The sequence below is a fragment of the Procambarus clarkii genome, chromosome 81 (assembly GCF_040958095.1).
Source record: "Procambarus clarkii isolate CNS0578487 chromosome 81, FALCON_Pclarkii_2.0, whole genome shotgun sequence".
Taxonomy (NCBI): domain Eukaryota; kingdom Metazoa; phylum Arthropoda; class Malacostraca; order Decapoda; family Cambaridae; genus Procambarus; species Procambarus clarkii.
In genome coordinates this window covers 7708201-7719468 of record NC_091230.1, presented here as the reverse complement: position 1 = coordinate 7719468, position 11268 = coordinate 7708201, and the positions used below count along the sequence as shown (strand labels likewise).

The window sequence follows — 11268 nt, the reverse complement described above, 5'->3', positions numbered from 1 at the left end:
TTGGTTGGGTCCTAGCGTCTTTGTTACATCCAGCTACTGGGGGCATTTGGTGATGTAGGGATCATCATTCGTGCTTGGGAGGTCTTGGAGGCAGTAGTAGGTATATTCGTTTTGCTGCCCTGATCTATTCGGTTGTTGTTGCCTTGTGCAGTAGTGCTTTGTTTTCTCCAGTTATTGGAGGCCTTGTTCTTGCTCAGACTAGAAGGAATTGGTGCATTAGTCTGTTGCTGATTTGTATTATCATTTATTCGGACGTGCCGAGGAGTGTACCATTGGCTTTTTGCTGAGGATCTGGTCGATTGTGGTCTAGAATTTATGACTTTGGGTTGCTGGGTAGATCCGAAAGCTTGTATTCTTTTTACCCTTTCTGGACATCGCTTGTTCCAGGCGTGATGTGTATCCCCGCAGTTTGGACATTTTGCTTTCGTTTGTTTGCCTTCCTTATGAAGATTCTTGCATATGTCGGTGTTGTGGAGCTCGCTGCATACTTCACATCGTTCCGGGCCTCTGCAGCCATCTTTATGGTGGCCGAAGCGTTGACATCTGTAACAGCGCATGGCTTCTGGATTGTACAGCCTTAGTCAAAATTGTCCATAGATCCCAGCATTCAGAGTGTTGGTGTGAGGTCCTTTTATTGTTACCAGGACCTGTCTTGTTTCTACATTGTTGTGCTTACAACTTTCTGCCGTTGTGACATTTGGGAATTCTAAGAGTCTGTTTGCATGAACTTCAACCGGGAAATGTTGTTTAATCATTTTGGTGATTTTTTCATCTGGTTTCAGTTGAACTAGGTCTTCTGTATTCCTGAGGTTTGTAATTATATTTGGATTAGCTGTGGATATGTTATATCTGCCTCTAATATCAGGTTTGGCCCTAAGATCTGATCCTGGAGGATCTGTTTCCAGTGTGGCAATGTAAGCATAAGTGGGACCATCTACTGTTTTTTTTGGTTTTGAAGATGGTCCTTGGCATTGGTTTGGGGGCTGCTCTTGGGTTCTGGCTGGCTTCTAAATTGGTTTCTTCGGTTCGTCTTCGTTTGTTTGCCTTTCTGTTTCTTACAATTTGCCACGGTGGTTCATTGAGAGTAAGTTTATCGTCTGGTTAATTATTCCTGTCATCTTCAACAATTTTCTTTGCTCTTGCTACGAAATCACTGTGTCCTTCTGATGTTAATAATTTCAGAAGGATGGTTAGGAAAGTCATATCCTGGGGGGACATTGTCGCACTGTACTAAATGAGTAACTGAGGGAGTGTCTGCTTGTCAGTGTGGTCACTGTTGTCTGGATAATAATGATTATCCACTGTGGTGTGGATAATGATGATACACGTCTGGCCGGGACTCCTCTTATACTCTTTTGCCCTGCTTTAGTCCTTGAGTGCGGAAGGGGTGAGGCGCGGTAGTACACCTTCCCCACCCACCACACCTGCCTTCTGCAACTCGATTACGATTACGCTCATTCGTCAGTCACCCGTCATTCATCAATCTGTCACCCATCTACACTAATTGAGTGGGGGACCCTCTATGTAATCTTGCTTCAAGAGGGAGCAGGTTAACAGGAAAACCACATCCGGCTTGCACACGTTTACCATGCGATTAATCACATTCATCCAACATGTTCATCCATCTGCCCCCCATCTCAGCGAGAAAGGGGACGCTCTACACCACATAATCACCCATAAAACGACCTAGGGATAACCGGATAACCACACTCTCGGGTCACACAATTATCACTCCTCACCCATCAGTCATCCATCTGTGGCTTGCACTGGTCCAAGAGCTAGAGACTCTAAAAAACAATAGTTATCACCTAAAATCTCACATCAAGAGTGGGAAGTGAACCGGAAAACACCCCCCCCCCTGGGTCGCGAGATTAATCTGCCTCATCCGACAGTCATCCATCTGTCATCCATCTCAGAAATGCCGCGCACAGTCTACGTCTCAATTATCTCTACTTCCCTCCTGAGCCGCTCCCCTCCCCTCCCCTCCCCTCCCTCCTGAGCCGCTCCCCTCTCCTCCCTCCTGAGCCGCTCCCCTCCCCTCCCCTCCCTCCTGAGCCGCTCCCCTCCCCTCCCCTCCTTCCTGAGCCGCTCCCCTCTCCTCCCTCCTGAGCCGCTCCCCTCCCCTCCCCTCCCTCCTGAGCCGCTCCCCTCCCCTCCCCTCCCTCCTGAGCCGCTCCCCTCCCCTACCCTACCTCCTGAGCTGCTCCCCTCTCCTCCCTCCTGAGCCGCTCCCCTCCCCTCCTCTCCCTCCCCTCCCCTCCCTCCTGAGCCGCTCCCCTCCCCTCCTTCCTGAGCCGCTCCCCTCCCCTCCTTCCTGAGCCGCTCCCCTCTCCTCCCTCCTGAGCCGCTCCCCTCCCCTCCCCTCCCTCCTGAGCCGCTCCCCTCCCCTCCCCTCCCTCCTGAGCCGCTCCCCTCCCCTCCCCTACCTCCTGAGCCGCTCCCCTTCCCTCCCTCCTGAGCCGCTCCCCTCCCCTCCCCTCCCTCCTGAGCCGCTCCCCTCCTCTCCCTCCTGAGCTACTCCCCTCCCCTCCCTCCTGAGCCGCTCCCCTCCCCTCCCTCCTGAGCCGCTCCCCTCCCCTCCCTCCTGAGCCGCTCTCCTCCCCTCCCTCCTGAGCCGCTCTCCTCCCCTCCCTCCTGAGCCGCTCCCCTCCCCTCCCTCCTGAGCCGCTCCCCTCCCCTCCCTCCTGAGCCGCTCCCCTCCCCTCCCTCCTGAGCCGCTCCCCCCCCCTCCCTCCTGAGCCGCTCCCCTCCCCACTCGCTCCTGAGCTACTCTCCTCCCCTCCCCTCCCTCCTGAGCCGCTCCCCTCCCCACTCGCTCCTGAGCTGCCTCCAGCCTGACCGGTTAATTTCCCTCCCCTTCCACCTGAGAAGCCTCGTCCTCCCTCCCTACCCACCTTACCGGCTTCCCTTCCCTTCCATTCCCCAGACGTCGAACATTGGTCACAGTTCAATCAAAGAGTAAATGCAAAGTCCACTAGCAATTGCTCCTTGAAAGTTGACTCCCTACCCCCCCCCCCCCCCCCCCGCAATCCAACCCCCCCACCTCCACCCCTAACCTATTCCCCCTCACCTTCCCTTCCCCACCCTTCACCAGGCCACCCCCACTGCTCACCCCATCTTCTCCACCCAGCCCTCCGCGAAGCCCCAATTTTTAAAATCCACAGTACTTCCCTAGTTGTACTAACCTAGTTGTGCTTGCGGGGGTTGAGCTATTGGACACCTATACACCTGACTGAACACTGTACACCTGTACATCAGTTGATTGGAGCCTGTACACCAGTTGATTGACAGTTGAGAGGCGGGACAAAAGAGCCAGAGCTCAACCCCCGCAAGCACAACTAGGTAAGTACAACTAGGGAAGTACTGTGGATTTTAAGGATTGGGGCTTCGCGGAGGGCTGGGTGGAGGAGTTGGGGTGAGTGGAGGGGGTGCCTAGTGAAGGATGGGGGTGGTTAAGGGGCCTGGTAGCCTGGTGGATAGCGCACAGGGCTCGTAATTCTGTGGCGCGGGTTCGATTCCCACATCAGGCAGAAACAAATTGGCAAAGTTTCTTTCGCTCTGAATGCGCCCCTGTTACCTAGCAGTAAATAGGTACCTGGGAGTTAGTCAGCTGTCACGGCCTGCTTCCTGGTGTGTGTGTGTGTGTGTGTATGGAGATAAAAAAAAAGTAGTAGTTAGTAAACAGTTGATTGACAGTTGAGAGGCGGGCTGAAAGAGCAAAGCTCAACCCCCACAAACACAACTAGGTGAATACTAGGTGAATACACACACACAGGTCCGAGTGAACAAGGCTCTGGGATCTTAGTCCTAAGAGCCCGGGTACGATTCCCGGCCGAGGCAGACACAAATAGGCAGAGCTTCACCCTGATGCGTCTGTTTACCTGGCAGTAAATGGGTACCTGGGACTTAGACAGCTGCTACGGGCTGCTTCCTCGGGATGTGTGTGTGTGTGTTAGAGAGAAATATATGCAGCAGACATATTAGAGGAAAAATTAGATTACTTAGAAAGGCGGGATCCAAGAGCTAATAGCTCGATTCTCCAGACACAAATAGTAAATACACACACAAGATGTGGTTGTTCAATTAAAATCGGTAATAAAATGTGAAGGACCATGGCAGGTAGGGTCATGTTGTCAGTGATTGATCAATAGTCTTTTCAAAAACATAATTATAAAATGCTGAAAGAGAAAGCTTGCGTGGAGGACCTGAGGAGGAGGAGGAGGAGCAGGAACGGAAGGGATAGCGTGAAGGAGGAACAGAAAGGCGTGAGGTGGAGGAGGAACGGAAAGAACAATGGGGAGATTATTAATTGCATTATTATTATAGGTTGAGCTCTGCTCTTTCGGCCCTCCTCTCAACTGTCAATCAACTGTTTCTACTAATATTTTTTTTGTTTATTTTCCCACACCACACACACACACACACTCACCCCAGGAAGCAGCCCGTGACAGCTGACTAACTCCCAGGTACCTATTTACTGCTAGGTAATAGGGACATAGGGTGAAAGAAACTCTGCCCATCGTTTCTCGCCGGCGAGTGGGATCGAACCCGGGACCACAGAATCACGTGCCCAGTGTGCTGTCCGCTCGGCCACCAGCTCCGACTGTGTGTGTGTGTATGTGTGTGTATGTGTGTGTGTGTGTGTGTGTGTGTGTGTGTGTGTGTGTGTGTGTGTGTGTGTGTGTGTGTGTGTGTGTGTGTGTGTGTGTGTGTACTCACCAATTTGTGCTTGCGGGGGTTAAGCCTTGTCTCTTTGGTCCCGCCTCTAAACTGTCAATCAACTGGATTCACAGAATCACAGTACAGATTCCCGAGCCTACTGGGCTCTATCATATCTACATTTGAAACTGTGTATGGAGTCAGCCTCCACCACATCACTTCCTAGTGCATTCCATTTACTAACTACTCTGACACTGAAAAAAATCTTTCTAATGTCTCTGTGGCTCATTTGGGTACTAGGTTTCCACCTGTGTCCCCTTGTTTGTGTCCCATCCGTGATGAAGAGTTTGTCTTTGTCCACCCTGTCAATTCCACTGTGAATTTTGTAGGTGATTATCATGTATCCCGTTACTCTTCTGTTTTCCAGGGACGTGAGGTTCAGCTCCTTCTGCCTTTCCTCGTAGCTCATACCTCTCAGTTCCGGGACAAGTCTGGTGGGATACCGCTAAATTTTCTCTAATTTTGCCTTGTGTTTAACTAGATATTGACTCCAGGCAGGAGCTGCATATTCCAGGATTGGTCTGACATAAGTGGTATACAGGGTCCTGAACGATTCCTTACACAAGTTTCTAAAGGCAGTTCTTATGTTGGCGAAACTAGAATATGCCGCTGATGATATCCTTTTGATGTGGGCCTCTGGTGACAGGTTCGGTGTGATATCAACCCCCCAGATCTTTCTCTTTATATGACTCTTGCAGGATTTCACCTCCCAGATGGTACCTTGTGTTCAGCCTTCTGCTCCCTTTACCTAATTTCATTACTTTACACTTTCCTGAGTTGAACTTTAGCAGCCATTTTCTAGACCATTCCTCCAGTTTGTCCAGGTCATCCTGTAGTCTCTGTCTATCTTCATCTGTCTTGATTTTTCTCATAATTTTTGCATCATCAGCAAACATTGAGAGGAATAAGTCTATACCCTCTGGAAGACCGTTTACATATATTAAAAACAGGATGGGTCCAAATACAGAGCCCTGAGGGAATCCGCTGGTGACATCTCGCCACTCTGATGTCTTCCCCTCACAGTTACTCTCTGTTTCCTATTGCTTAGATACTCCCTTATCCTCTGGAGCACCTTACCTTTTACTCCTGCCTGTTGCTCCAAATTTCGTAACAGCCTTTTATGGGGTACTGTGTGTTACGGACTTGTCACCACCGTCTGAGTGTGGCCTGGTAATGCCAGCGCCCTCTATGAGTCTGCATTCACACTTCCCTGGAATTGGATGCTACGCAGACATCGCCATCTATTGGTGGTGGCGTGACAGTGGCGAATGGCTCCAGTTTCCTGCCTTGGCCAGCCAGAGAGGTCGTTGTGGATGACCTCTGGTGAGACGGTGTCTCAGGATAATGTCTACGTGCATAATGTCAACTTCCCAGTGAGTAAGTGTTGCTTCCTGGGTTCACCAGTACCGTCCATGTAACTGAGGACATGTTTGTGTCCACAGAGGCGACGTGACGCAGCAGTGGTACGGAAGATGGCAGTTTACCTTGGGCAGCCTACGTTCTCTCAACTTAGTCCTAGAAGATGACTAAGTAAGCCACCGCCGATCTGAAGCAGTGTGTTGACTGCTGTTTACGTATTATTGGAAGAGATCGACGTATCCCGGGACTGGCTTAGGAGAGAAACGGACTACAGTGAGGTGCCTGTTGGGAAGCGCGGCTAGCCAGTTGCTAGAGGCTTCTGCCAGGGGTTCGCTACCCCTGTATTGGCTGTTTTGTGGCCTCGATCAGTGTGTGGCTGAGGTCCTCTGCCAGCGAGTGGCTGGAGAGTGGTCGTGGGGTATAGGCACCTCGTGATACTGTGTCGGTGGCCTGGCCCACATACAAGATGAAACTCGCCAGTGTTTCCCAGTACGGCTGGACAAGGTACTGGGTGAGAGAAACACGGGGGTTGGCGAACACTGCATGTGAGCGCCAGGTGTCCTGAGTGAAAGAGACACCTTTGTAATTAAGTATAGTAATAGTTAATTAATTATAATTTAAGGGTTAAGTGTAAATATATTGGGTGAAGGAAATAGTGTTTTGTTCATCCCCCCCTTATTGATTTATTGCACTATATAGCCAAATCTTGAAAGCATACTACCGACTTGGTGTCGGATACTACAAACAATTTTCATCCATCAAGAACCCGGTTACTGGTCCATAGTGGCCGTAACACTGTGTAAAAATCTTTCGGACAGTCCAAGAAAATGCAGTCTGCCCACCCTTCTCTTTCTTGTCTAATTTTTGTTGCTTGGACATAGAACTCTATTAACCGTCTGAGGCACGATTTACCATCTCTAAACCCATGCTAGTAGTGTGTTACAAAACTATTTCCTTCGAGATGCTCTATGAGCCTTTTTCTAATATTTTGTGTGTGTGTGTACTCACCTAATTGTGTTTGCGGGGGTTGAGCTCTGGCTCTTTGGTCCCGCCTCTCAACTGTCAATTAACAGGGTTACAGGTTAATGAGCCTATTGGGCTCTATCATATCTACATTTCAAACAGTATATGGAGTCAGCCTCCATCACATCACTTCCTAATGCATTCTATTTGTCAACCACTCTGACACTAAAATAGTTCTTTCTAATACCTCTGCGGCTCATTTGGGCACTCGGTTTCCACCTGTGTCCCCAAGTGCGTGTGCCGCTTATGTTAAATAGCCTGTCTTTATCTACCCCTATCAATTCCCTTGAGATTCTTGATTGTGGTGATCATGTCCCCCCTAACTCTTCTGTCTTCCAGCGAAGTGAGGTTTAATTTCCGTAGTCTCTCCTCGTAGCTCATACCTCTCAGCTCGGGTACTAGTCTGGTGGCAAACCTTTGAACCTTTTCCAGTTTATTCTTATCCTTGACTAGATATGGACTCCATGCTGGGGCTGCATACTCCAGGATTGGCCTGACATATGTGGTATACAAAGTTCTGAATGATTCCTAACACGAGTTTCTGAATGCCGTTCTTATGTTGGCCAGCCTGGCATATGCCGCTGATGTTTTCCTCGTGATATGGGCTGCAGGGGACAGGTCTGCCGTGATGTCAACCCCCAAGTCTTTTTCTCTCTCTCTGACTCTTGAAGAATTTCATCTCCCAGATGATACCTAGTATCTGGCCTCCTGCTCCTTACACCTATCTTCATTACATTACATTTACTTGGGTTAAACTCTAACAATCATTTGTTCAACCATTCCTTCAGGTTGTCTTGGTCTTCTTGAAGCCTCAAGCAGTCCTCTTCTATCTTAATTCTTCTCATAATTTTGGCATCGTTAGCAAACGATTGAGAGAAATGAATCGATACCCTCTGGGAGATCATTTACATATATCAGAAACAAGATAGGACCGAGAACAGAGCCCTGTGGGATTCCACTGGTGACTTCACGTCAATCTGAGGTCTCACCCTTCACCATAACTCTCTGCTTCCTATTGCTTAGGTACTCCCTTATCCACTGGAGCACCTTACCAGCTACACCTGCCTGTCTCTCCAGCTGATGTACCAGCATCTTATGCGGTACTGTGTCCAAGGCGTTTCGACAATCCAAGAAAATGCAGTCCGCCCAGCCTTCTCTTTCTTGCTTAACCTTTGTCACCTGGTCGTAGAATTCTATTAAGCCAGTCAGGCAAGATTTACCCTCCCTGAACCCATGTTGATGGGTTGTCATGAAGTCCCTTCTCTCCAGATGTGTTACTAGGTTTTTTCTTCTGGTCTTCTCCATCACCGTGCATGGTATACAAGTCAAGGACACTGGCCTGTAGTTCAGTGCCTCTTGCCTGTCGCCCTTTTTGTATACTGGGACCACATTCGCCGGCTTCCATATTTCTGGTAGGTCTCCCATCTCCATTGACCTACTATACACTATGTAGAGTGGCAAGCAAAGTGCCTCTGCACACTCTGTCAGTACCCATGGTGAGATCCCGTCTGGACCAACAGCCTTTCTAACATCCAGATCCAGCAGGTGTCTCTTGACTTCCTCTCTCGTAATTTCGAACCCTTCCAAGGCCGCCTGGTTTACTTCCCTTTCTCCTAGCAGTGACCTCACCTTGTTCTATTGTGAAGACCTCCTAGAACCTCTTGTTGAGTTCTTCACACACCTTTTGTCATTCTCTGTATACCTGTCCTCGCCTGTATACCTCTGTGTGTGTGTTTGTGTGAGCGTGTGTGTGCGCACCCACCTAGTTGTACTCGCCTAGTTGTGCTTGCGGGGGTTGAGCTCTGGCTCTTTCATCCCGCCTTTCAACTGTCAATCAACTGGTGTACAACCCTGTGCCTATGGGCTCTATGATATCTACATCTGAAGCTGTGTATGGAATCTGCCTCCACCATGTCACTGCCAAGTGACAAGGTGGAGGACCCTCTGTTAATTACTCTGATACTATAAAAGGAATCAGAACAGTAGTAAGAAAAAATGAATAAAACACAGGGGGAACATATATAGTAACTTAATTTGCCATTTTTAATCAATAAAGTACACCCATGTTTAAATAAAATCCTATTCTTTAAGGCAGTGGAAATGGAAACACAAATTGTACATCAACTCAAAACAGCACATTACCACTTCCTGCGTCCCAAGCCTGATATTTTGGCTGCCTCCTCTTGTGCCATGTTCAACCCCACTCTCAGCAAAATCCACAATCACACTGAGTTGACCTTATTGGCTCCCTCTCTTGGCTAGCAAGCCGGCCTGCCCCCTTGCCACACTAATTGCCATAGTTTATTACCAAAACTAATAAATATGCTTTACCCAGTTAAAGGTTCATTCTCTCTAATCTTTACTCTCAAATGATGGGTGATTACATAGGCAATTTTCCCAAGGTAAGCTGTTAGGTGAAAATACTGGTGGAACATTTTTCTTTTATAAATTAAGGAATTAAAGAGCAGGGGGCAATAAGCATCTTACCAAACCGCGTGGCCGTCCATCCTGACCTGAGCTAAAAGGTGTTGCCAACACACCATGGAAAGTCAACTCTTAGAATAACCATTATACCATATAGAAAACACTCATAAATTTAATACAATAACTTCACCCAATCGTTAACATAACCACACAGAATTTTCAAAACTTCTCTGTTGCAGTTACAACTATGGAAAAATGTAAAAGAGCCCACAGGTAGTTGGTACACTGGTAATCACATAAGTGTTAATTCCTTGGGGAGGTCACCCTATGCTCCATGCACGCGGATCAAACTATCAACTCACTCCTAAACTAGGGCAGACACGCGCTCACACGTATATCTATTCATACAATACAAACATCTCTTCGGTCAACTGCTGGCGGCTGTGGAGTGAGGACATCTTGCCGACCCTCCGTGGCTGTTGGGGTTGTTTGCCATTTGGTCGCCTGGTGGTGTGGGCGTTTCTGCCCTCCCAGTTTGTTGCTGCCTGGCTGCATGTTGACGTAGCGGTTCTGACATGGGAGGCCATCTTCCCCCTTTTGTGCATGTGAATTCTATGGGCCTGGGGTTCACTTGCAATATACGACCATCGAGATGGTGATGTGTGACATGCTTCGTATCCCGGTGGAGGCTATCTACGGTGTAGAGCTTGTTACAGCCCACTGGGTTGTTATTAAGTTCGTGAGGGAGGAGGAGTACCGGGACTTCCTCCGTCGGTACGAGGGGCGTACGTTGCCGTTGCTGGATAATGCCGGCTCTGTGGCGATTTCGGACCGCAGTGGTGCCCTGACTTATATCAGTGTCTATGGTGCGTTCCTGGAGTTCCCTGAAGACCTCTTCCGACATTACTTCGGGAGGTTTGGTACTGTTGTCAGCGTGCGGGTGAATACGCTCTCCTCGGGGCGGTATGCTGGGAGGCGAACGAACATTCGCGTGCTGGGAATGCGCCTGCGGTCGGATATACCTTCTTCTGTCCGGCTTATGGGATACTACATCCGGGTGTATTATGCCCGGCAGCCTCGTACCTGTTTCCGGTGTGGCCTGTTGGGGCATCAGGCTGTTGGGTGCTCTGAGGCCCCAGCTGCTCCTGTTAACTTGTTCCGAGAAGAGGATTTCCCGCCGCTCCCATTGGAGGCAGTCTCTGGTGATGATAAGGAGGTGCGCGTCCTGTTCGCTGCTGCAGCTCCCCCGGTGACGCCTGACGTTCCTCCGGTTGTTGCCGACCCTCCTCCGGGTATTGATGTACCGTCGGTTGGTCTGCCTGATCCTGTCACTGTCCACGCTGCTCCCGTGGGCCTTCCTGGTGCTCCCTGTGTGGCATCGCTTTCTTCTCCCTCGTCTTCGGAGGCTGCGCCTGTCCCTGTGTCCGTGACTCGGGTCCCGGATGTGCTGGGTGCTGGGGTGGCTGCGGAGCCTTCTGCTGTGTGTGGCCCGGTTCCCCTGTGGTAGAGGCTGCTGCCATTCTGTGTCGGGCGTCGGTTCATCCGGCTCGTGGTACCCGCGTTTCTGGATCCGCTTCCGGCTCTGACGATATCCGGCCGGTGCCCAAACGTTCCCGGCGTTCGTCTTCTGCCTGGGCCGATATTGGTGACTTCAGTGACTGTGGGTCTTCGGATGTTGACGGTGTGGATGCGAATACATCGATGTCTCCACAATTAGTGGTGGCGGAGGTCCATGTGCCTGCT

General features: G+C 49.8%; 1 protein-coding gene across 1 annotated transcript; it reads right to left on the bottom strand.

Moving 5' to 3' along the window:
• Positions 1-10635: 10635 nt before the first annotated feature.
• Positions 10636-11067, bottom strand: LOC138358032 (uncharacterized). Its single transcript, XM_069315499.1, has one exon. It carries the CDS (start codon positions 11065-11067, stop codon positions 10636-10638), a length of 432 nt encoding a protein of 143 aa, XP_069171600.1.
• Positions 11068-11268: the final 201 nt, after the last annotated feature.

Coding starts and splice junctions, on each gene's coding strand:
- LOC138358032 (XM_069315499.1), bottom strand. CDS start 11,067: ATGAACCGACGCCCGACACAGAATGGCAGCAGCCTCTACCACAGGGGA.